This window comes from Pseudonaja textilis, chromosome 3 (assembly GCF_049901715.1).
Source record: "Pseudonaja textilis isolate UNSWEBS1 chromosome 3, rPseTex1.2, whole genome shotgun sequence".
NCBI classification, from domain to species: Eukaryota; Metazoa; Chordata; class Lepidosauria; order Squamata; family Elapidae; genus Pseudonaja; species Pseudonaja textilis.
Genome location: NC_141992.1, coordinates 116,806,750 through 116,834,307, shown reverse-complemented (window position 1 = coordinate 116,834,307; position 27,558 = coordinate 116,806,750). Strand labels below are relative to the sequence as shown.

The 27,558-nt window shown below is 35.9% G+C and overlaps 1 protein-coding gene across 2 annotated transcripts; it reads right to left on the bottom strand.

Moving 5' to 3' along the window:
- ANKS6 (ankyrin repeat and sterile alpha motif domain containing 6) lies at window positions 1-26,955 on the bottom strand. 2 transcript variants are annotated; one of them, XM_026701030.2, is made up of 16 exons: window positions 26,464-26,955; window positions 25,006-25,502; window positions 20,297-20,341; window positions 18,598-18,802; window positions 16,991-17,097; window positions 16,765-16,904; window positions 16,217-16,421; window positions 14,792-14,841; window positions 11,195-11,383; window positions 10,397-10,562; window positions 9,241-9,407; window positions 5,975-6,173; window positions 4,641-4,708; window positions 2,393-2,509; window positions 1,638-1,731; window positions 1-202 (listed from the first exon to the last, which is right to left on the bottom strand). In XM_026701030.2, exons 1-16 carry the CDS (start codon window positions 26,814-26,816, stop codon window positions 153-155), a joined length of 2,652 nt encoding a protein of 883 aa, XP_026556815.1. In that variant the 5' UTR covers window positions 26,817-26,955; the 3' UTR covers window positions 1-152. The 2 variants fall into 2 exon arrangements, with proteins under 2 accessions (XP_026556815.1, XP_026556816.1); XM_026701031.2 differs by having other exon boundaries at window positions 5,975-6,164.
- Window positions 26,956-27,558: the final 603 nt, after the last annotated feature.

Here is a 27,558-nt window from a genome sequence, read left to right as displayed (position 1 = left end):
TTTAAATATGACCAGCTTTATTAAAGCTACATCTATTTTGCAAATGATGTACAGTATCTGCTAATAACAATATTTTCAGCTTATTCCACAGTGAAATGCTGCAAAAGTGTACTTGATCTGTAATTCATGTTTCGGACACTTCAGTTCGAAGTTTATCTCTTGGTAGGAGATGGTTCCTGTGGTCTTACCCAGCATCCAGGTGCTATAAACACAAACACAACATAGTATTTACTGGACTGCATATAGTAAGGAGCTAACCTTATTTCACATGAATGAAACTAAGAAACCTATCTTTGAACATTTTACCCCTCTCCCCCAAATGCAGAGTAAAATAACTGGTATGCATTATTTCCTTCTCATGCTGCACAGAAAGAGGAAATGGAAATAATTATTAGGCCTTTTCCCCATTTAGTATAAAAAGATAGAAAGTTGAAAACGGGTATTACTAAGGAGAAATAAAATTAACTGAAGCTTTTTTTCAGTGTCCTTTCTTCACCTGGGTAGAAAGGTTTAAAGTGAATAAAATAACCAATCCTACAGGAAGCATGAGCTGACAGGACTGCTTTGAATTACAGTCTCTTCTTATTCAATCATCTGAGATGTCACACTGGTCTTGATGTCATCCTCCAAAAGCCTTTCTCAGATGAAACTGTCTTTATGTCAAAAAGAACTGTCGTGGGAATAGGTAAAACTCCAGAAAAGTCTGGAAAAGGCAGGAATAACTTTCCATGGGCTTGTTTTTTCAAATGAATCTAATGTTTTAAAAACAACTTACAAGACGGATATTAGAAGAATGGCTTCAGATACTAATTTAGCAATTACATACAGTCTGATTTGAATCAATTCAATTTGATTAGAGTGATGTTTTGGGAAAGTTATAAACAAATTAAGAGTTTGGGATGGACTTTGAAAATATATTTTGAAATTAATTGAAAGAATCCTTCCCATGGGAAATGGCTGATATTTTGAATTCCAGAAAAATATGATAGAATGGGTTTTGAAGATTAGACACTAGAAGTAGCCAGAGGGAACATTATAATTAAAGAAGAACACCCATTCAACTTGTTAACACAGACTAGAGCACAATACTTTAACGTTAGAAGTACTAACCTTAAAATAAAATAGAATTAATTCATCTTGTCATGTTTCTTGTCTGGTTTAACTAGGAGGACTGACAGAAGTTAATTTTATGAATGTCTGTCATCATATATAGACTGTGTGTGTATGTAAACCTATTTCACAGTCCTATCAAACAGATTGATAGATTTCTGTAGACTTTCATGGCCAGTATCTATTGGGCAGTGTTGGATTTCAGGATTTAGTAACCGAAACCACCTAAAATGAATTTCAAATATATTCAGTCTGGCACCAACTCTAAATTAGTTTCAAGAGGTCCAGAAACTTGCTAAGATTCAAATAGGTATTTTCATGCAACTTCTTTTGTATTTGTTTTCATCTCCTTAAAAATCCATGTTTTATGCAATTCAATGCTATGGTTTGGAAGCATCTCAAATGATTGAAGGTTATTTTGGCATTGTTTTATCCTTTATTTATTCCATGAATTTAATAAACACAAAAGGATATGAATATGCAACAAATATTAACATACTAGTAATATATAATGTTTTTCTACATACTCTGTGGTTTCCCAGGGCTTGTGTTGCTAACACTGCTTTCAAAAGATGAGTGGAAGTTGTGTATTGTCTCCTGTAAAATTTTTCTCTCTCGTCCCTGTTGAAATTCATAATTTAAAAAAAAGGAACAAAAGCTCAGTTGGTATACTTAAATATATTATTACAATAATTAGTGAAAAATCCCCTACATATGTACCTTTAAGACATACTTTATTCCAGCATATCAAGAAAAGGAATGCCAATGCTTCTAGCCTTCACAAAGGCTGCTCAGTTTGAATTACATCCTACCAACTATATATTTTGGTCTGATATATAGTATACTTAACAACTTTCTCTGAAGTTCCAAAATATACCGGGTTTGTAGAGTGAAATAATAAGTGTTTGGCCTGAAGAGGCTAAATTGTATTGTTAGTTCAGAATAGGGACCAGATAGACAAGGTGTAATCATTGGATGTGAAATCTAAAATATTTCAGCAATGCCATGCAATTAAGACATATAAAAAGGAGTTCCATAAATTCTGAAATTCCAAGCCAAATCAGAATCACCTGTAAATATCTAATATAGGCATCAGCCAAGGGACTAACGTACTGGTTCTATAATGATTATATCCCTCAATGATTCTAACAGGTTAAAATTGCACAATATAATAATGATTACTCTGCTGTAAATAATTATAAACTGTACCTCGATGGAAAACAAAAATGCATAAAGACAAAATAATAACAACAAAATACTTCTTTTAGATATTTGGAATTACCTTTCCGGCATTTAGCTCTGAAATAACTGCTAGGATTTGCTGTCTAGAACCATCAGTCTTAATTCCCAGTTCCTTCAAATCCCCATCTGTAAGAGTGAGAAAAGCTTCCATATCCACCTGTTGAAACATGAATACATCTCTTTTAAATTATGAAGCAGCCTGTGGACTAAAAGAAAAAGGCACTGCACTCTTCTCCACTACCCTCTCCAAGAAATTTAAATCGCGAACAATTTTGTATATCTCAAATGTAACATCTCTTAGAAAATCCTGATTTTAAAGTTAATACAAATTCAGTAGCTGGCTTTATGCAAGCAACTTTCAGCCTAAGTGCCCACCTTCTTGATAACCGTCCTGCTTTAGAAATATTGTTGGAGGTCAATATTATATGTAACATACTTTAAATATTGTAAAGCATTTACCAATGTTGCACATTCTCTCCTACTTTTCAATTATTAAATTTGTTTAAGCTTATGCAAGCCAAATGTTTCTATCTTTTGCTTCCAGTAATAGAATTAAAAATTTAAAAAATGCATTAAAACAGTAAAATGCATAATTAATAAAACATCTAAATGCAATTGGTCTATAAAAATTTATTTCATTAGAATATTGATTTAAAAAACCCAATTATTCTATTTGAGCTTCAAGGCATTATTACTTGGATATTAGTGGAAACCTTATTTGTCTATTGGTATATGACTTAACAGAATAACAGAGTTCAAAGGGATCTTGGATATCTTCTAGTCCAACACCCTGCTCAAGTAGGAAACCCTATACCCGTGATGGCGAACCTATGGCATGTGTGCCACAGGTGGCACGCAGAGCCATTTGTGCCGGCATGCGAGCTGCAGGCAAACTTACCTCACTGCACATGTGCAAACCTCACAGCTGATTTTTGGCTCTTTTGAGGCCTCCCAAAGGCTTGAGGAAGGCTTCTGCAGACTTCTACAAGCTCTGTAGGCCGAAATCTAGCCCCGTTTCGTTGCTTACATTTTTTTTGGAAAAACAGGAAGTGACGAAACGGGGCTAGATTTCGGCCTACAAAGCTTGTAGAAGTCTGTGAGGCGCAGTACAGGTAAGGGGGCAGCAGGGTGGGTAGGTGGGTGGGGGATTGCGCGTGCATGCATAGGGACGTGGGGGGGTGCGCATTGCCTTCTGGGTTGCACACACACACACACACACACACACACGAGTGTGAGCATGCAAACGTGTGCACAAATTTTGGCACAGGAGCCCAAAAAGGTTAGCCACCACTGCCCTATACTATTCTGGCCACATTTCTTTCATTATTCAATTTCAAATTAATATATAAATATATATAAATAGGTACGAATCATTCTTAATGGCATTTGGACTGTTTCGTATTGATTTCTTATTAATATAGTTTGTATGTATTATTGTTATCAACCAAATTTACTTGTTTAGTCATATACATTTTCCAAATATATACTTATCCTTAAACATCTATACTTAAATTTTGGAGGCACTGACCTAGAAAAATGACATATTTCTTTTTGAGACATTAGTTTTTAGGAATCATTGTTCCTGGAAAAGTCACCCCTGTTGCTATGTAAGAAATGTATGTTATTTTCGAGAAAGATTGAATTAATAGTTTTTGCATTTCTAAAAGAAAAATGATGTAAGTTCTGAAATAGATATATAGATACAGACACAAACATAAAAGTACACAGAGAGAAACACACACAAACACACACAAACACACACACACACACACATCTCTCTCCCCAAGAAGAGATTAAATATTTTATCTTTTCCTCCCTCCCTTCCTCTCCAGAGATTATGCTGGCTACCAAAAGAATTGGCTAGGGCTTCAGGTTATCCACAGGCCTTGAGTTTCTCAGATAGTTTCTACAATGTTACAAATTTAGCTCTATAAAAACAAAATACCTATAGATATGATTGATAGGACTGCTTATTAATACATTTGAAAAAGTAAAGACAGCTGCAAACTAGTCCCACATTTTCTACATAGGATTAACAGAAACCAGATGATATTTGCAGAATTAAAAGCTTAACGGTTTTGACTAGGATTAAGACAGTCCACAGATACAACATCTTTGTAGATGGGATTCCTGTATTCCATACTGTTTCTGAAAAAACAGATGATAAATTTTGAAATTACAGTTTGGTGAAATAAATCAATATTTTTGAAAAAGTAATTCTCGCAGTGCTATTATATACAAGCCAAATTTTCCCAAGTTTCCAGCAGTAAAGAAAAAAAAAGATTTACCTCCTGCTCTTCAAAGATAGGCTGGTACTTTTCAAGGGAGAGTTTTTTCAGGATGCCTGTAAGTTCATCTTTAAATTAAGGGGGAAATTTTAATGTTTTAATTTATGTTAATTGCATTATAAGAATTGCAAAATAATATTGCACAGTTATGCCTGACCCAGTAGGAAAATCAAGTTGGAAATGAAAAGAATCCTGCTTTCTAACATCCTGGGCAAGATAATTTTTATAATCTGTGTGATACTACTGTAACAGACACAGACCAACATCAAGATGGTTATAACAAGTCAAGGACCCCATCTTTTTCTATTGTTTCTTGTTTAAAACGGCTGCTGTTAGCCACCCAGTTGTGTTGTGTTTCTTAAGATGTGCAGTCAGACAAGTCTTTTAAATAAATAATCATTATAATAGAGTATATATGTCATTCACAATGTGCAAATAGTATATGTACAAAGAGTAATGTATCTTGTGCTTCTTACCACCTCCATTTCTGATTGTTACCATTTCATCCCCCCCCCCCTTTTTTTTCTATCTAAATATACAATAGTTTTCCATATATGAACAGGAGAACACAAACATTCTCTTCTCAGGGAGATTTTTTTTTTTTCCATTTTACAGTGCCAAGTGGGAGTCATTGTATACTGCCAAGTAGGACTGCCCATCCAAATTTTGCCTGGGTCAACTGCAGGAAACATTGGTGATTTTGAATGGTTTGTGCCTTTCCACAAGCAATACTGATTTTCAAGTTTGCCCAATTTCTTCTCCACTTGCTTACCTTCCCCAATTGCCACAATTACCTTCTTATCTTGAACAGTTTTGAGCAGACCACAATATCACCTTTCACCTTCGCTATGTAAATTGCCCAGAAGCCACTGCTCAAAAGTGATGGGAGAAAATATTACTAATTAAGCATAGCATCAGGAGCATGAGTTCAGATGTGCACCTTCTGTCCCAAGAATAATAAGTCACAGTGATGTCCTACCATGTTCAGAATGAACATCCAGTGTTTTCTGCCCAAGAGACTAAAAATATATTGCAGTGACATTCTGAAATGGTGTCACCTAACAAAACTCTTTAGTGTTATTGCCTATTATGAATAGCAATAGCACTTAGACTTATACACTGCTTCACAGTGCTTTACAGCCCTCTCTAAGCAGTTTACTAAGTCAGCATATTGTTCCCAACCATCTGGGTCCTCATTTTACGGACCTCGGAAGAATGGAAGGCTGGTTCAACCTTGAACTGTTGAGAATCGAACTGCCGAACTGCTGGCAGCCGGCAGTCAGCAGAATTAGTCTGCAGTACTATATTCTAACCACTGCACCACCCCTACTTACCTTCATCGGTTAAAGTCCCACTGCTGGAGCCACCACTGCTTTTCCCTTGTCTGTGAGAAGAAGAAAGTGAAGACCCTGCACTTTGTATCTTGGGGGATGGTAATGGAGATGGTGATGGCGTGAGAGTTGGGGATGTGCTTTTAGATGTAGAAGAATTCTCAGAAGGAGGTTTTTGATTTACATCCAATTTCTGTTTTACCTAGCAAAAATACAGAAACTTTGCTGTTATTAAAATATGTCACTTTTAAAAAAGAAAAAGTTTGAATAAACACTATTGGGTATTTTTCTCTATGTAAATTATCTCAATGAACATTAAAATGTAGCGCTTAGTAATAAGCTATTCTGAGTACTAGAAAATAGAGACCTGCATAGATAGTAGTGTGAGCACTACAAAAATATTTGCTGAAAAACTGGAACCTTCTATATTCTCAGCTTCTTTTAGTGCCGGAAAAGCCCATATCAATTATTTATTCTTAAGAGCTCAAGAAGTCTGCTAGTTTTAAATATTTTGCATTTGTAGAACACAAATAGAAAATACAGCTTATCTCACAGCTGATCTATCATTTGAAGTAAAACATGCATAATTAACTGAAAATATGTAACTTGAGGCAACTGTACAACTATTTCCTGGACCTGCTTCTTTCCATTTTTAATTTATTGCTAAATATATGCTTGCTAGAATTTATACAATGTCATTTATGTACTTAAACATTTATTTATATTCTAACAAATATCTGCTTTTCTTTCTCTTTTAATATATGCTCAAAAATACAGCGTCAGAAATGATATGTTTTTTAAAAAAATTCTAAAAGCTCTTTAACATTTGGGGGTGGGGAAGCTGTGAGAAGCCAGGATATGACACAGCAATGAAGACCCTCATTTTTTAAAAATACTATCTTTCTGGTAGCCATTTATTTAAAAAAGAAACTATAGAAATGCCTCTGTTCATTAAAGACTAAAAACTACATTTTGATTTTTTCCTAAACGTATAATATCGATGGGAAATGATAAATTATGTTCCACAGCATGAACTATTCCTTTATGCTTAAAATAGAATTATATTTCATGTGTTTTGAAAATAAAAATTTCTCCAATTATAAAAGGCAGCTTTTCAGATATAGGAACCATAGAAATGGGTAAAGACTGTCTAGTCGGTTCCAACTTTAGGGGGCAGTGCTCAGCTCTGTTTCTTAGCCCAGGCAGCTAGCTCTGTCCAAAGACATTTCCATGGTCATCCGGCCAGCATGACTGTACCACGAAGCCCACAAAATGCTAATAATATACTAAAGAACCTTAGTATTTTAAACTAATTGTCTTCTATTGTGAGCATCATGAAGGAAAGAGTACACTGCAGAATGGAACAGACTCAGTAAGCCTATATTTGTTACAGGCAGGTGAAAATCTAACACTGAGCAATCTGCAAGGATCAATATAATTTTATAGTTGGCATCAGGTAATGACAATCACGGCGGCTGAATTCCCAAATCAAGATCTCATTAAATACAATTATACTAAAGTATACATTTGTCTACCTCTATTCAATATCAGTGAATGCTTGTGTGGGAAAAGAGAAACAGGTGGGTAGAGAAACAGCACTGGCAAATACAAACATTACTTGGCAAGCATCTGAATGATGTTTATTTTGTTATTATGCCCAAAGCTTATGGCAGGGGGCAGTTTGTAGCTAATATTCAAAAGACTAAGCATTATCAAATCTGCTTAGGATAGATATGCAAATAAACTCCTACAGAACATTCTGGAAGGCTATGTCAAATTATTCCATGTTGTTGCCAAGAAAATACATGGCAGTGTCCACAAAAATCACAAGAAGCCAAACTCAATTGGGAAGGAGATTCATTTATGTATACCCAAAATCATATTATACTTTAACTTGTAACATAAACTTAAGAACCTTCTGTATCTCTTTAGACTACTTACTTCCCTCATAAGAATTGCTCTTACTGACTAGTTTCAATAGAAAAAATGACAATCCTCCACAAGCAATCTTAGTTTAAAAGGAAGTTATAAAAAACATTGATACAGTTGGGCATTGTTTGCAATTTAATTTTTAGTAACTGGATTATAGCCATCCTGACAAGGAAAACGTATTACTTATATTTTTGGGCTGATCAGTGTATAATTTTAGTATGTTTTATACTTGTAATTTACAAACCATGTAGTTTACATGGTTTACAGTCTACAACCCGTAGTTTACAAACCATGGCAAATGGGTTTAAACAATAACTATGCCAGAAACAAAGAACCATTGTACCGATCACCAAGTCAAATTATTGGGCTATCTGGCTTTCAGTCAACTTTTTATTTTAAGATTTTAGTGGGCAATAATTAAATATGGTATTCTCCCCAAAATTCATTTTGTTTATTCAATTTATAGACCAAATGATATAAAGTGAAAAGAAAAAGAAAGAATTTACCTCACAAATGGTGATGTATGGTTATAAAAGCAGACAATAGGAAGAGTTAAAATTCTTATCTAGGGACAGAATATTTATGTTGCTGGGTCAAAATTTTACTTCTAATATTAAAAGCAGCATGGCAATAGAATTTGGCTACTGCTGATCAACCAGCAACTGTTGAATATAGAAACAGTCTTGGAAAATCTATTGATATAGTTCTGAACTCTGCTTTCAACAAAGGACTTTACCTGTGTCATTTATGGCTTCAAGATGCACCTGCAGATTAATGTCTCTCAGATTAGTGAGTAGTGATTAATGCACTACTGGCATTATCATTTTGCACATAGTACTAGAAATAAAGTAGTTGTTCCTATATCAAAAATGTTGGAAGCAATTCTTTAAAATGCTATAATAAATATATTAATAGTCTAACATGCTACACACTCTTTGTATAAACAATAGCTGTATTACTGCATTTACTAAGAGCCAGTTCGATGTTGTGGTTAAAGCATCAAGCTTAATCCAAGAGGCTGTGAGTTCTAGTCCCACCTTAGTCACAAAGGTAGATGGGTGAACTTTGGCCAGTCTCTTTCTCAGCTCTAGAAAGCTCAGCACTTTGAAAACTTGCCAAAAAACCTGGAGCAATTAGCCCAGTCAATAACCAGGAAGCAATACTGACTTGAAGGCATCCATTAAAAAAGCATTTATTAAAAATATATATGTTTTATTATTACACGGCAGAGTTACATTTAACCCAAAAAATACATTTTATATATTGTTTTTCTTTTAAAAAATAGATTACAATGCATGCTTATTTAGCAGTTTTGAGATAAGAATAATAAACGTAACCTTAAGGATATGTCCATTTCCAATGGTCTGTGTATTTTCCACATCAAGAAGACAAGATGAAATTAAGCCTCCTATAATTGGCTGTTGACTTGGTTTTGGTTCAGATATGCCAGCAGCTTTTTTTCTTTGAGCTGCGATTTGAGATAAAACGCTATCCGTACTACCACCTTAAAATAGATAGGAAGATATTTTAAATTCTAACATATCACACTTTATTCTTCTAATTTAAAAAAATAATGTTTTAACAAGCAGCATTAAAACAAATTGTTTTAAAAAGGTGCTTTTTTAATTTAAAAGGAATTGTTTTAAAGATGTAACTGAAATGTACTATTTGAGATCGTAATGGCAACTCAATTATATGTATGTATGTAGGAGAAGGATTTTAACTATTGTCTAACAATGTGTCATAAGCCAAGCAGATACTCATTTAATGACCATTCATTAAATGACCATTCAAAGTTACAATGGTTCCAAATGAGGAGACATACGATAGCCCTTGTAGTTGCTGCCATCACAGCATCCCCACAGTCATGATTGCAATTTGGATGCTTTGCACTTGGCTCGCAGTTGCAACAGTCACAGTATCTTGTGGTCACATGATCGCTAGTTGTAACCTTCACTGCTAGCTTCTGACAAGCAGAATCAATGGGGAAGCTGAAGGAGGTTGTAAATGATGATCAAATGATGTCACACTTAAAGACCACAGGGGATTCACTTAACAATGGCAACTGTCACTGTCACATTTGCACTCATATATTGGTGCAGTCAAGTGACAAGCCTTAAATCTATTGGAATACAAAGAAATCAGTATATTTTACCTGGAAAAACAGAATGTTAACTCTTGGTTTTAAATCAATTTATTAATTCTATATTTGATGTAGTCTTTAAAGGAGCACAGTGGCTCATGAGCTTAGAATGCTTGGCTGACGATCGGCAGCCTTACATTCGAGATCGTTGCTGCCACAGAGTGGGGGTGAGCTCCCGTCACTCACTCCAGTTCCCACTGACCCAGCTGTTTGAAAATAGACAAGTAGATAAATGGGTACCACTTCAGTAGACAACTTCACGGGGACACAAAAGGAGCCCCCAACTGGTCATCCCCCAGGCAACGATGATGCCACTAAGGAAGTAGTATTATAGTAAAACGTATAGACACCTGATTTATTATGCAGATCTCCACCATGCCGGCTAACTCCTCCTACACTGCTGGATCCACCAGAAGAATGAGGCGAATGATTGAAATTACTTGAATTGCTGGGAGTTGGAGGTCTTCTTGCAAAAGTGGATAGTTTAATTGGTCTACTACCTCTGCTTAAGGATGTCTGGAAAAATACAGTTTAAGTAACTTTTTTGCACTAATATTTATAAAATAAATTCATTTTCACACAGATTTAAGCATTCAACAAAACAAAATGAATAAACTGCAGAATAATAAAAACAAGTGGCTTAACATATACATTAATGAAGTTAGTTTTGCGCTGGAACTGAGAGACAAAACAGCATGGTAGTTAAGAATTCTGAATTAAACATTGGACAAAAGCCAAATCATTAAAAAAATTATTTAGGTATTGACGGTGGAATCTTTCTCAAATCTAACTGTAAATGGATCATCAAATGCCAGTGTCTTTGTAATTTTACAGTCTAAATTTCTGCACTTATTTTATTAATCACAAGAATAACTATTTTAAAAGAACCCAAGACTATAGCACAGAATGCTATATGGGGTCCTTTATACATGCATATTATTTATATTATCTTTGTTTTCTTTTTCCATTGTTGTGCAACCTCCAGAATTGTATATGGAGTAGTTTACAAACACTTTCAGTAAGTAAATAAATAGTGAAAATATAGTCAAATTTCAAAACACAAATTTCACTTATACAGTGCAATGTATTTAAGGAACCTAGAAAATTGACTATTAAACTTTAAATAAAACTTTAAATAAGTCTCTTACTTTGTCAGCACTATTGTCAATACTTGTAGATCTGTGTGGAAAGCCAAGTCTTGTTTGTTCTTTGTTACTCTCTTTGTTCTGTGTTCTATCAGAATTCCACAACTCAAAACTTGAAGGTGGCAAGAAGGGTGGAATAACAGCTTTCAATTTGTCATTGGGCAGCCGTGTAAATGGAGCCCCACTTCTTAACTGACCGGGGGGAACAGGGCAATAAAAATTTTAACAGGTAATATCTTTCATTACAACACTAATAATAATACAGTTAATTCCTAAATAGCATTTACATGCATCATTGAATATAAATTAATTATATAAAGTTGAAGCTGAACAGATTTTTTTTTCAAAAACTAAATGTTTTTTATTCAGATTTAATTGTGATGATCCTGGCTTAAAGGGAGTCCTAACATGACACGAGATCAAGCAGTTTTATTTTTGGAGGATATGATTATGCTGAAAAGGCTTTGTTCAGTATATCAGAAACAATTAAATGTACAGTATTACTCTATAAGGCCAAGTTCTGAAATTAGACCTAAGGTTTAGGCCTAAGGTTGCATCAAACCTCTACAATAAGCAGGGGTGGGATTCTACCAGTTCGTACCTATTCAGTAGAACCGGTTGTTAACATTCTAAGCAGTTCAGAGAACCGGTTGCTAGAAGAAATTACTGGCCTAATCCTGTAAATAAGGCAGGAAGGAAACATTCTGGTGTTGCTTACGGAAACTGCCTCTCCATTAAACCTTACTACATTCTTGGCAGGACTAGACTTCCTGTCTCCAGAGCTTCTCTGGGGGTTTTTTTCCTCCTTTCCTGGTACTTTGCTTGGGTGGAGTGACCATTCAAAGTTACAATGGCACTGAAAAAACTGTCTTATGACCATTTTTCTCACTTACGACTATTGCAGCATCCCCACAGTCACGAGAGGCCAGGTGAGGAGATGTGTGCCTCGATGTGAGTGATGTTGAGTTGGCCACACCCAGCCAGTCACATTACCACCAAGGCACGCCCACCAACTAAGCCACACCCACAGAACCGGTTGTTAAAAAAATTGAATCCCACCCCTGATAATAAGCAATAACTACCTGTGGAAGTTTCTGCCCACTAATCCACAATTAAAAATCAAATTGAAGAATTTGAGAGAATCAAAGGGGTAAAATAGAAAAAGAAAAAAATTAAATGACACGGTGAATTGAAAACAATTACAGCTCCATACAGGAACATTTTTTCCTTTAATTTATTTTGGTTTCTGCTCCAAGTCTTTGCCTGTTTAGCCACCTTTTCAACTTCATTATAGTTACTAAAACAAACAAACAAAAGAAACCCCTTCATTTTGAATTTCAATTTCTTCACCTTTAAGCCATTCTCAACATTTTTTCTATGAAGTAAATACTTTTATTAATTGAATGAAAATGTTCAATTCCCAAGTAACTTTTGGTAAATTGAGTTTCCTAATTTTTTTTCAAGGCATTCTATTTTGTTTCATTTTATTTATTTTTTCTTAGTGAAATTTGGACATCATTATTTATTTAGCATTTTATTTAATTTCCTTCTTCATTGGTCTTCCTCTGGCATGTCTAAAATCCTGATCAGGTAGTCTTCTACCTAGGGCTGAAACCTGGGACCGAAATTTTGGTTGCTAAGCAATGTAGTCATTAAGTGAGACATCACATGACTAAACACAATTTTATGATCATTTTTACCAAGTTTGTTCAGCAAATTATTAAATAAACATGGCTTCATCAATTGGTGTTCTAACTCTCTTCTAACCAACAGCATCTACAAGATTCTTACCCCTTAGATCTCTGCAACAGATTTAACAGATACAAAGATGTTCTCTTTTTTTCTCAATCTGTAGGCCATGACCCTTCATATTTGGAACTACATTTCTCCAATTTATTTGGTGGAAGTTTAGGAAGTTTAGAATGGATCAGAGTTCAATAATATTATTAATTTAAGCAGTAATTAAAAGCAAAAAATTCTACTAATTTTAACTGTCATAACTTTTATATGCAACTATTTTGCTTAGTAGTTCATTTTATAATGCCTTTCTGTATAAAATAAATTAGAATACACACACACACTCACACCAATTAGAGACATTATTGTGTAATGTCTACCTGTTCAACTAGGTTTTCTACAGACCCATGCACACAAAAATTATCCACTTTTATCATTTTACATTCATTTATTCAATGATTGTTTGAAAGACATCGTTTAATCCATTATTATTTGGGAACTGGATTTCTCCAAATACAGGTTGCAGTCATTACAGATTCCAAGCTTTGCAATTATGCCTTTATAGATCCTCCCATTTAAGCTCCCTATGCTTAAGTAATTATTCAGGAATTTCCTAATGGAATATTTCTATAACAAGGGCATCTAGTTCTCTAGGAAACCATTTTTGATCTAGTCCATGTTAATTTAAGGATCAGCAACATTTTTTCCTCACGATTTGCAGCCATAAGCCAGGGGGCTTCTTAACAGTTTCACACTGCTCAATTGGAAGAAATACTTTGAGAAACCATACTAACTGTTCCATTCCAAACAATCTGCAGCCTACAATTGCTTCTTACTCTAATTATAGAAAAATATTATATTTTATATGGCTCTTCAACAAATAATGTAACTGCTATTTCATTGTTGGAATAAATAGATATGAAGAAATCACTAGTTACAATGCTAACATGTTAATCATCATCATTTTAGCCATTGTCTACATATATTAATATCCAATTGAATATTCAAGGAATGGTAACCAATCCCTCCCCTCTCTTTCCTATTCTAATGATTGCAAGTAGAGTTAATCTCCATGATTATATCATGACTGACAGTAATAGGGAACCTCTTGATATACACAATTGCCTCCATGTAAGCTAGCATCTACCACTATTGGTTTAGGAGCTCGGCTACCTATTATATATTTGTAAACATAGATACAGTTCCTCACATATATAAACAGTGTACAGATAGTCCTCATTTAGAGACTGCCTCATTTAGCTACTCTTTGCAGTTATGATAGTAATAAAAATAACTTTGTGACCAATCCTTATATTTAAAACAACTACGTATCTGTAAAGCAAAGAAAAGCTGAAGTAAGATCATAAATGTGTTCATAATTTCACTTAGGGAGCACTTAACAACTGAGTTGGTTCCAACTGCAGTCACTAAACAAAGACTCCTGCAACTAGGTATAGAAAAGCATGGAGACAGTCTTGAAGAAGGAACACAAGGGTAATTACTAAAGATTAGCTTAGATCTGATAGAGATGAAAGGGTGAGAAGGAAGTTGAAAATTGTCCTACCCAGAATCTCTTGACTGTAAAATGGGGACAGAGAAACTCCATGGGCTTTCAAAGTTCTGTTATTATGCTCTACACCAATAGAGTTCCAAGTATCAATTTTGTCACCTGGATCACCTTGTTTCCTCATGTGGCAAAGGACTGACACTGAGGGGAGGGGATATTCATCGTTCCTCATAAGTTAAACTGAAGACACAAAGGGAATGCTTGAACAGGGCTAGTGGTTCTTTTTTGCACAAAATTACTGGTCAATCTGCCAACATTTGATACTTATGTTATGGTAGCTGTATAAGCTGACTTACCACCGTGGTCAGAAAATCATCATCTTTTCCAGCCTTGGCAGTGTGGATAACTGAAGGGAAAACATATCCATACTAATGTTAATTGTGCCATTGTAAACCTTAATCTTTGTTCAAAAAAAAGTGGCATATATTACATGCCACCACAATTTCTCCTAGTAATATAATGACTCAATTCATTTAGAATACAATTCACTGTATTCTATTAATTCCTGTGTTTATTTATACATCAAAAAGATAGTTTAAAAATATCTTCTACAGCCCTAAAGATAGTTTTCTTTTCATCTCTATTGCTTTTAAAAGTACATCATTACTATAAATGTGCCCTGATCTGATATGGGATTTTCAACATCCTCCAAACAAGGAACTAATGGGATCCATGCTTATGTAGCATTATATACTATTAAGCCACTCACAGACCCTTCAATCTTTATGTCTAAATTATTATACTTGTACTCTAAATTCAAGAAAAGTTAGGATAAGGTTATCATATCTAGATTACAAAAATCTATTAGGGCAGCAATTATGAGCGCATGGAAGCAAATAATTAGAATTTTCTGGCAATGTTTTCATTGTTTATGCTAGTTACATTGTTTTGAAAATATTTACTATTCAATACCTTAATGATTCCCAACTTTTAAACAGGTTTTCATGTAAACATTGGGGTTACATCAGTGGTGGTATTCTACCGGTTCTGGTGTACCGGTAGTGCCAAAAATCAGTGGAGACTGAACCGCTTCTCTCTGAGGAGCTGCTGTTGGGCCCACCTTCCTGCCTGGGCTCCCACACTGACCTTTATTCCCTGCTTTTGAAGCACAGCTGCTTTGCGCGACACAGCAGATTGCCATGCGTCAGCTGCTGAAGCGACAGGGAGAATGCAAGATTGCAGGTCGTGAATTGGAAAGCCTCTGCGCCCCTGCCCATCAAGCCATGCCCACCGAACCAGTGGTAAACTATTTTGAAACGCACCACTGTGTTATATAAACATTTGAAAGGGGCATCTCAAGGGTCAAGGTAATACAAGTGAACCACCCATTGCAGAAGCTTTAAAGCAGCATGTTCTCTGGAAAGACTGCCCAACTGAAAATTGTTCCTAATATTTTCGTACATGCACCTATGTGCACAGAAAACATTTCCATTGTAGTGGCTGTATTTGTGTCTGTACATAAAAAAGTTTGGACAATCTTTGAAATAACTGCAAACTTTGCAGAATCTTCAGCTGCTGTAATGCTTTGAGAAGGGGTATATGCTAAAATACTTTGTGGAGAACCCATTCAAATTTTTTGCATAGTTGATTAAGTAAATCAAAATATGTTAAGAAGAATTTCCAAATCTCATATTAATTTAAACTTGAAATGTTTGATTATGGACATGGACACACACAGATATACACATAACAAAATGGTTGTAATAGTTAACATCTATTACCATTAGATTTGCTTTTTGTTGCCCAAGCTGTAGTGGCATCATGATTTACAGTATTATCATTTTGTAACGCAGCCTTCATTGTGCAGTCAAACGGGGATTTTGATTCTTCTGGAAAAGGTATAGATTGATTCACGGAAAATCCATGATTTAAGGTTTGGGTCATCTTCAATTTGCGAAATCTGTTGGACATTCTGTTCCACCATGACTAGAAAAGAAAATATAATTGTGTTGTTTTCTTTAGACATATAATGATATGGGTGAGAATTAGGACATTGATTTGAAATAAATTAATAATTAAGTTTAAGAAATCTACAGAAACTTGGAAAACATTCCTGTTCTTCCTTTAATGTCTTCCTTTGGCTAATGTTCATGTGAATGAAAAGGCCTTAGCTAAGAGCCAGTGGCAATGAAATAAACAGTGACATAGAAAAAGAAGGAAGTATTATTGGGAAAAACTCTGAAATTGTCCCCAAACTGACAGAATAGAAAGTAGCTGAAGCCTGCTCTCAGATTTCTGTTCTGAAAAGATAAATATATTATTTCTATACCTTCAATCCTCCCTTGTCATCTGGCAACAATGGAATACCTATGGACTGTTTATTTCTGGAAAAGGGCGCAGTTACTTTGCTGTTCTGCTTATTCTTTTCTTGCATGCAGGCAGAGGCCAACAACCGCACAAGTTCCGCATCTGCAAAATTCACAGTTTGGTAAAGTGTTTCTACTCTAACTACGTATAGCAAGATTATGATATACAAAATAAGCACAGAGAAGTACCTGGGTCATTCAGCAGCATTATCAGGTCAAAGGCTGTATATCCGTTTTTAGCACGCAGGTTGACATCAGCTCCTTGATTTAATAAATACTTAACAACTTCTTTATTTCTTTAAATAAAACAGAATATAAACTACATACATATATTAAAGGCAAATTATATTAGAAGATGTTACTAGAAAGAGATGAATTCTTCCTATCTCTAATCTCTCTTAAACCATCATTGACTTCTGTTCGTTATATAGGTAGTCCTCAACTTACAACCATTCATTTGGGGCTGTTTTGAAGTTACAATGTCATTGAAAAAAGTGACATGACTGTTTTTCATACTTACAACTGTTGCAGCATCCCCATGGTCATGTGATCAAAATCTGGCTGCTTGGTTCATATTTATAAGGATTGCAGTGTCCCAGGGTCATGTGAACCCCCTTTTGCAACCTCCTGACAAGCAAAGTCAATGCGGAAGCCAGATTCACTTAATAATTGTATTACTAACTTAACAACTACAGTCATTCACTTAACAACTGTGGCAAGAAAGGTCATACCTTCACTTAACAACTATCTTGCTTAGCAATGGAAAATTTGGCTCGATTATGTTTGTAAGCTGAGGCCTATCTGTACCTGGTTCTTGTACTAAAATTCTCTATAGGAGTAAAAAGTTCCAGCCACTTAGTGTCACTTCTGCATTTCAACTCAGTTATCAATATTTCTATAGCTTGCTTAACATATTGCTTGTCCAAACTTATGTTTATAACTTACAGTAGCCCTCACCTATAGAAATAATTAGAATTTTCTGATTATAAATTATTTACAGTCAACTGCCATCAAATGATTTCTACTTACTAGAAGTAATACTCTAACTGCTATTTACAAGATCACAGCTGCATCAACAAAAGTTCTAAATTGCATTCTTGCATTTTTATACAATGCATTTTTACTTGGCCTAAACAGCTTGGTAGCTGATGACTATGCTCACCTGACACATTTATCCTAGATTAACTGAAGCATGCTTTCCTCATTTAAGTCAATTCTGAAGCTTCACAGAACCCAAAAACTAGCCATACAGCTAATTAGACTAAAAGTAGCTGTTTGATTTGTAATTGTGTCATACAAGTTCAAGCCTCAGCAATTATGTTAGTGTATTTGAAATATACAATAAGCACCACCACAACAGGAAAAATTTCCTTGTATGTTTTGCCTGATAAATACAATTTTATCAGAAAAGGGGTAGAAAAACATTCCCTAAATAAAGGTATCAGATAGACTTGCCCATAGATTGAAACATAAATAACAACGTTGCCTACAAATTCTTCCATGAAGAAAGGAAGAACATACAGTACTACATACATATGACATTAGCTACAGAATAACTTAACTTACATGTCACTAAATCACAATTTAATGATAGAATGTCGAATAAGCCATCATCATGACTTAGTACAACATATGGACCAAACTAATCCTAAATGTTTATATAAAAGGGTTGCCATCATAAAGAGATGATAATTTCATCCCATGAGATTGGTGGAGGACAATCAAGAGGCAATAGTAATTTTAAGAAAAAAAAGGAAACCTCTCCCAAATCACACTAGCAAAATAAATGTATTTACCCATGATACGTAGCTTGCATTAATGCTGTCCAGCCATGGACATTATCTTGTTTGTCAATGTCTACATTTCTTGAAACAAGTAACTGTATAAGGGGCATCTGTCCAGTAACAGCTGCAATCATCAGGGGAGAAGCACCATCATCATTAATGACATTGGATTGTGCCGGATCATCATCAATAATTTCTTTCACCAGCTGAAAATTTCCTATAGAGAAAATAACACCAACTTGAAATGTTCAAAAGGAAATATAACGTTAGTTCTAGTTCTTTTATTAGCTATTAATTGATTTTCTATATCTATAGCTATATTAATCTTTACATAGGCGGGTCCCATACAATTTGAGAACTTACTGTTTAAACAAAAGAGAGCTTGTAAACTTAATCTCAGGAACCATGCACTCAAAATAATAACCATCTTTGGCAGCACCTATGTCTGTGAACACTTTTTCCTGAATGAAACAACTGAAATCTCCAACCAGATCCAGACTAATTGATGAACAGTTGCATCACTTGTTACGACTGGCAGTGACAAATATGGAGCCGGACATTGACTTTTTCATCAGCCAAAAGCAAGCCCACATTTCCCATTGAATTAGTAGTATATTATGGTGGTTAAAATTGTTTTTCGTTTTAAATATTGTATTATTTCATGGTTTTTTGCACTACAAGTAAAGATATGTGCAGTGTCCATAGAAATTTGTTAATGTTTCTTTCAAACTATAGTCTGGCCCCCAACAGTCTGAATGACAGTTATCCCTCCTTAATGCACCACTGGAGGTGAGGGGGGGCGTTGTGTTGATTCTCGCCTTCTTCCTTCGGATTCCAATGTCTCTCAATACCCATCTTGGGGGTTTTAGTTGCAGTCTTAATTTAGTGCAGTTCTCAGTCTGGTTTATTGTGTGGTCATCTGAAACATATTATCAGGAGTTATTTTGAAGGAAATCCTGTTTGTTTTATTCTTTTTTTAATAGCCTGAAGCTGCTGTTGTAATGAAGTTAGGCAAGTGGCAAGAAAGTTTGTGCTCTTTTTCCCCTTGGAGGGGTCTTATTAAGTAAATAGATTCCTTGGGTTGAGCAAATACAGCAAGGACAAAGGCAAAATGGACTGCTAAATTGGCCATTCCCACCCAGTCACATGACCACCTAGCCATGTCCGCCCAGTCACATGACCATGTAGCCATGCCCCCCCAGCTGGTCTTCCCCCCAACAGCTTGAGGGACCATGAATCGGCCCCCTGTTTAAAAAGTTTGAGAACCCCTGTTGTAAAGAATCAACCCTGAATTTTGATAAGGACTGAGTGCTGGCAGTATGGACTACTCTGAACCTAAGGTCCACTTGTTAGCATTGATAGCTCTATTCAGATCCTATAGGCAGGCAGAGCAGCCAAGGAAAGAGGGTGGAAGTTACAGGGATATAAAAAAAGAGTAAAAGACAAAGACAGATGGATTTAACAGAAAAAAATGAATAGTTCATATGAATGAGGAAAAAGCAGAAGACTAGAAGACAAAGAAGGGAAATAAACTAATAGAACTGAAGGACAGAAAGAATTATACATAACAATGAGCTACCAAAACTCTTTAATCAAAGTTCATATAAAGATTCAAAGTCTTTGGTTGCAAACTGCTATTATACTTCTAAAGCAACTGCAGAGCCAGATCATAGATTAAAAACCACATGTATTAAAATTATAAAGCTCTTACCCATTTTTAAGGCATGGAAGATATCAGGTTGTTTTTTCTGCTTATCTAGTGAAAGAGGAAACAGATATATGTATATCATATAGGTGTTACATATGGTAACACTACAGAAAATTTCTCAATTCTGAAAAGCAAAAGCAACAAACATTGAATAGTATAATTGAATAGTATAATATGAAGATGCTTATTCCTGAGGACTGTTGAAGATACTAGAATCCCTTTCTTTCCCACTTTGGCTTCTTAAGATGGCAGTTGTTGGCATTGAAAGGAATATACTGTAGTGTTCTTTCTTTAAACAGAAAGAATACTGAGTATCTCTTAGAATGCATTAAAAATCTTTAGCAACCGAAAAAAACAGGGATTCTTAAAACAGCTGTGTGAAGTAATATTAAATTCATTTAGAAGTCATATTTATCAGGTTATCTGACTCCAAATTCTTTGGTAAACAAAGAACAAAAATCAAGTATGAAAAGAATTCATCAAGAAAATCAAAATGGTTCACCTAAAAAATACGCAGGCTCAAACACACAGGTAGTATAATCTCTGCTGGGCCCTTCTGACCTCTATTCATCCTAGTCCATGGCCTGGAGGAACAACTAAATCTTCAAGACTCTCTTGAAGGAGATGAAATAGGTTATTACCACATTACCCATTAGATGTTTAGAACACAGGAAGACAAGGCAAACTATTGATTTATTATTTATTATGACTGGCAATTCATAATTTCAATCTTCTCTAGCCTAACTGAAATACAAAGGATTGGATCTCCGATTTTTGTGTATGTTCTGTAAATTAATGTTCTGAAAATTTTCTCAATTTTCATTTATTGTTGTCATCAAAGTCTTAGCATTTTAAAGTGAGTAATATTATCTCTGGTCGAGTACTGGTAAGGGAGACTATTAAAAAAGATATGATGTTAGACTAGTTTGGATATACAGAAACCCAGGGCTACATGAACCAGAGAGAATCCATGTTTGAATAGTAAGTCTCTTTACAGGTGTCCCAGGAATAACCTTTGCTAGTAATAATAATGGATATTAAACAACTACATTATGAATATTCAGCTTTAATGCAATACATAGAACACATGGTAGATCACAGGGTAGATTAAATGGATTAACAGCATGGCAGGGTGGATTGAAACTATAATATGTAAAACCAGAAAAAGATCTCAGTATGATTGATAGTACTAAAAATCAGATATTAATGTCAATAATCAAAAACTGCTCAAGAACTAACTGCCCATTACACTATAATTTTCTAGAAGCGTAGCAATATTCCATAACAAGATTGACGAATGCTAGCTATTTAGAATCCAATATTTTTCTATTTTAAAACAGGAGACAAAGGAGAGCTCTCTGTGTATGAGTATACCTGTGTATACCCTACAGGTATGAGCGAGTTTTGTATGTGTCCTACTTCGCTTGCTGCTTTTTGGCATGTAACTTTTCTCACAATCTTCTTTGTAGAATTAAGGCACTACAAGCCGGTTTATGGCAACAATCTGATTGCTAATTTAAATAGTTTCTCTGCTTACATTAGTCTGAAACTCATGTTATGTACCTCAAATTAATTGCGCTGTAATTGAGAAATGTAGTAAAGGGACAGTTGTAAATCAATTGTATGGGATTTAAATTGTCCTGAATTTCAATAAACCCACGCAGTGCTAAACTGTTGCTTTCTGTGGTAGTTCTCATTGGGACTAAGATCCTGAGACTGGGAGGCAAAGTACTTTATGATTACCACCTCCAAAGAACCTATGTTTTATAGTAGACTGAGCAATTAGAAAAAAAATTCCTAGGCAAATTATTCTTATATCAAAGTCAAGCAAAACATTTAAGTTTAGAAATAATTTATATCCAGTTATATAATGCATAACCACTTTCAGTTGTGATGCCTGATGATCAAATATTGTTAAAGATGTATTTTTCTGATGAGTAGACCGTGAAGGTCATATAATGTTTTCTAATTCAAAGGTAAGCAAGTAAATTATTTGTGAGCTGAAATGATGCATTTTTTGAGAGATTAAGCCTGCTGAGGGCTGAAGAAGGAAGTGGGTATAGCTATGGGATACAGAAGGGCTGGTCAAGATTTCTTTTTTCCCAGATTTGTGGGGGTGGTAATAGAGGTGGCTTCTTCATTATTATTATTTTTTAAAGAACACGTTAAATTTCTGTTAAGGCTTACATTACAGATTTTATTGTGTTTCTAACCTTAAAAGGCAGAAACTGCTAATTTTTCGTAATTGTAATTTAGCTGGAAACTGCAAATATCAGAATTTGTGACTGTATATATTGTGATGTTAGGACCTTCTAACCTGTTTAGCTGATTTCACATTATACAAAAGTATTGTCAAGTAAATAGGAATTAATACTAGCATGAGTTGAATTATTAACAAATACTGCATATTATATACGTATTCATTTTATTTGAAAATAGCATAGTCAGCATGAGACATTGTGCTGCCTATATGTTGCCTAAACTGAAGGCATTCTTTCTCCTTATACTGTACAGAAGTCTAGGAAATGGCAACTGAATTTAATTTTAATAAGTGCAATGAAACTAAGCCTTCTTTTGCATCTGACAGCAAGACTCTTTAGGAAATAATGTGCTTAGTTCTATTAAGTATGCTTGGTGCAGAAAATTAACTATCAAAATGTCCCCTTAATGGACATTTTTCTTCTTGGATCCCTCTAGCATATTCATAGATTATCTCTTTAGTTCTTAAAAATTAAAACACAATAAATTTCATATGATTCTACTTACTCTTACATAGTCATAAAATTTGCAATTTTGTATATTATTTCTAAGGAATGGCATTTTATGGAAAATGTAGAGAGAAGCTGAAATTTATACTTCGGTTCAATAAATACCTGAAACAAATGAATGATTATCTTTTTCTTTAAAATACAAACAATATTTGTTTAGTATGATTGAAAACAGTATTTACAATTACACAGATTGACATCCTAGTTTGCACATGTGGCATTTTCAGTCTCAAAAAGAATCTAATCCACAAATGGTTATTAAACCCTATGATACAAAAACTCCTGTAATTAATCTTTATAATTTCCTATTAATCATGAATCAATATGATATGCAAATTTAAATGTTTGAATGGAATAAAGAATCACAGATTCCTATTTTGCCAAGGGAATGGGATATTCAACATCCGTTAATACATGTAGTCCTTGCTTACCAGCTATCTTATGCAGCAATCATTCAAAGTTACAACCATGCTAAAAACCTTTGTGACTAATCTTCAGATTTATGACTGTTGTAGTCTCCCATGGGCTAGCAACAAAGTTAATGCAAAGGCCAAGTTGTAAATTGTTAGTTGCAGTCACTTCACTTAATGACTAAAGGGAAAGTGAGGTCATAAGCCTGTGAAATGATTTTCCATTTAGGGATTGAAGTGCTTAATGACCTGGGTGTTGGTCCCAATTTTGGTAGGTGAGTGAGGACTACCTGTATACAATTTACTGAACAGCTCAGCAAACATATGAATTGAGTAGCTTCTTTGTTTAATTCAGAAGGCCTTTTATATCCACAGCAACACTTTAGAGTTCTCCTGCTTTCACATTTGCTCTTTTTGATTCTGGCTTACTATACTGTGATATGTGAGTTCAATAATTAAGTTTTGAAAAACTTCTAACTTAGCAAAATACATTTCATTTAGTTGCAATGTAGTTTGATTGTTTTTTGCATCCCCCAGGCATTTTAGATTATATTTTGGTCATAATTTACAATTTAATGCCAGGCATAAACTCAGATAATACATAAAAGATATATCATGCATCCACCATGCAGGTTTTGTTACTATGGGGTATAAGCACACAATGATAACACTTATTGATTTTTTTTTAATCTGACATGATAAAAGGAGAATTTTTCTAAACAGAAAAATCTGGACTGTGTATTTACATTGAAGTAAAAAAAACCAGTGACAATTAAGTGTCATGCCCGTTAGAATCTGACTCCAAGGGAGAGGAGGGAACAGCTGACAGGGAGTGGGAGTGTGGCTCCGGAAGTTGTGGAGGAAACTGAGGAAGGGTACAGGCCGGCTGGGCATTCAGAGGAAGACCCAGGCCCATTCCCTCTTCATCCTAGGGCACGCAGGGAGGAGCGGATAAGGGAGAAACATGAATGGCGTGGTCTACGGGGGAGGAAAGGGCCTTGATCCCCTTCATGGGCTGCAGCTGTGAGGGCTGTTTAAAAGGACAAACTGCGCATCGGCCAGTGCTGGAAGCAAAGCGTGAAAATATTTCTAGTCTGTCCGTTCTTATCTGAGTTCTGGTATCCTTCCCAGTGTGTGTATTTCGATATCTGTGTACGTCTTCAAGCCCTTATCCTGCCTGGTCTCCTTAATTGCTTCAGTGTGATTTGTGTTTTTTTTTTTTTATTTATAATTTATATGTATTTTGAGTTTGAACAGAAGTTCTTCCTTTTCGCAACTGTTTGTGGGGCAGTTTTTTTTCCAGTCAATGATAATTGAACCTTTGAAGCCAAGTTGAAGGAATTAAAGGGACCTGTTTTTATGACTTTGTTGCTTTTGTATCTCACCCTGGGTCATCACAGTTAAGTATTTTATGTGTTATATATCTTAGGCCTCAGCAGACTTGACAGCTCACTATCCATTAGATACAGCAAGTTATCTATTTGCTAAGAAAATTTTATACCCACCTCCAAGATAAAGTGAAAGCAGCTCATACCTGTCTGAGGTCTAACTGTTGTCAAAGGTGCCAAATAATCCATCATATCTTCATGTTTGAAATCCACAGATATTTCATATGGTGTTTTATGCAGAATATTCAGATGATCAGGATTGGCTCCTTTGTTCATAAGCTGTTGGGCTAAACTAACTCTTCCACTAACAGCTGCCAACATCAGGGGAGTCCAGCCCATAGTCTTCACTGAGTAATTACAATCAGCTCCCCAGTCCAATAGAAGATGGACTACTGCCTCATGCCCATGTTGGACAGCTGTCATGAGGGGAGTGACAGCTGGCATTTCCTCTTTACTGTTGTCCAAGGTAACACTCAAGTGATCATCATTGTCAACATAAGCACCAGATTCCAGCAGTAGCTTAATCACACTGATATGGCCTCCCCGTGATGCTATGGTGAGTACACTGGCTCCCAATTTATTCTGTGCATTAAGGTCAGCTCCATTTTCCAGTAAGATACGAGCCACGTTTAGATGTCCAAACCTTTGATTGGGGAAAAGAAAAAGAAAATAATTACTATCCAAGAAAATTAAATGTGCATTATTTAAATTTAAAAGGATTCTGCCTTAACAAGTATTGTGTGCCAGGACCTCCCCAGTTTCGTTCTCAATCTAACTAAAATACTGAGGCCACGTTCAACATTATGCTTGCCTCAGCTGCAATATATCTCATGTGGCATTCCATCTGAATTTCTGTATAACTTAAAGCTCATACAGTGTATTGGAAAAATACGGGATTAATAGCCTTTGTATATAATAACTGTATACACAATAACAACATTTGTGGTAAAAGTACATATAGCTCTTTAAGTAAAGGTCAACCGATAAAATAAGTTTTGGAAGTGTTCCAATATTTGAAAAGCAGAGAGTGTTACCAAAGCTATTTGAAAGAAGGATGGCTTTAGGCATTTATTTGATAAGCGGTAAGGATGGAGAAACAGGACAAATTCAAATATCCCCAAAGCAGTTTTCTCTTTCATTTACTACGAAAAAATGACTTCTAACAGTCACTTGAGATATTGATGATATAGAGATATACAAGTCTGCTTACATATCATTGCATGTCTACATTTGTATACTACCTTTCATCTCTCACTTTTTACCAAATTAAGAAAACGGAAGCAATTTGAAAAAGACAGAACATCGAACCAAGGAATAAAAACTGTGCAATGAGAGCAAATGAGTCAGGGAAACCAAAGACCAGGAGAATCTAGTTGGAGAGGTAAAGGAGATCAATCTGGAAACAAAAAGCCAAGTTTCTCTCTCGGCTGTGTGTGTGTGAGTATGGGGCGGGAAGCAGCTTCTGGGGCCTCCCCATCAGCTGTTTTACTGTTGTTTTTATCTCGACCTTGAACTGTAGGCAGCGCACTTGAGCCACACAGCCAGCCCAGCTCTCCCCAGCAAGGACCGCTGAGCCACCCACCCGTTTCTCCCGCCGCGCTAACCTGGCTGCTTGCATGAGCGGGCTCCAGCCGCAGTGATTCCGGCTCTGCACCGAGGCCCCCCGCCGCAGCAGGAAGCCCACCAGCTCTTCGTGTCCCCCGGCCGCTGCGAACTGTAGGCCGGTGTTGCCCGCCTCGTCTGTGCAGTCCACTGGCACCGAGCCGGGAGGAATGTCCGCCGCAGCCCCAACCCCACCTCCGCTAGACAAGACGCTGCCAGCCTCCGCCGCGGCTTCTTCGGCGGTTCCAGCGACAGGCGAGGGTCCCACTAGCAATCGCCGGGCGCACTCGCAGTCTCCCTGATCACAAGCGCGAAGTAGTAACTGGACGCCAGCGGGCACCCCGCACTCCCCCATCGGCGGACTTGGCCCTCTTCCGAACCCGTCCGCAATCTTCCTCCGCTCCGCCCGTGAGAAGAAGGAGGGAGAATTCCGGCCGAAGCGCCAAGTTCTCCAGAGTTGGGAAAGGGAGGGCTGCACCGCTGAGGCCTCCGACAGGGGGAGGGAGAGAAGGATGGTTTCAATTAATACGGGAAAGGGAATCGGCTTAGGAAGTCTTCAGCTTGGGACACAGGTCTCCTCTTTAATTCAGGCACTAATAAGTTTTCTTTCTCCGTTCCTGCCACATTGACTTCCTCAGAAACAGGGCACAAAATTTTACATTCTGCAGATGATTATGTGGTGGATGGTATATGGTTGGGATTTTTAAAGGAGCCCTTGTAAAACATTTGAAATATGAGTTTCGAACAGGACACTCTTACATTTATATCGTCATTTGTAAGCACAGCATACATAGTTTTCACATAAAAAGTTAAAAATCATCTTCCAGTCTAACTTGATTTTGATTTTAGCAAAGTTTTTGGAAAAGTTACTACGTGAAATGTTAACAAGTTGATAAAATTTGATTTAGATGGCACTACAGTAGGGAAGATCCATAGCTGGTTGATCCTTAGTATTCAGAAATCCAACACCTACCTTGGGTTGGAGTATAATCCAACTATTTTTATTAATGGCCCCCAAAACAAGATGGATGGGATATTTTTCAGTTTTGTGGATGGTACAAAATAGGGTGTTTCTGGGCAACATCCAGGAAGGCAGC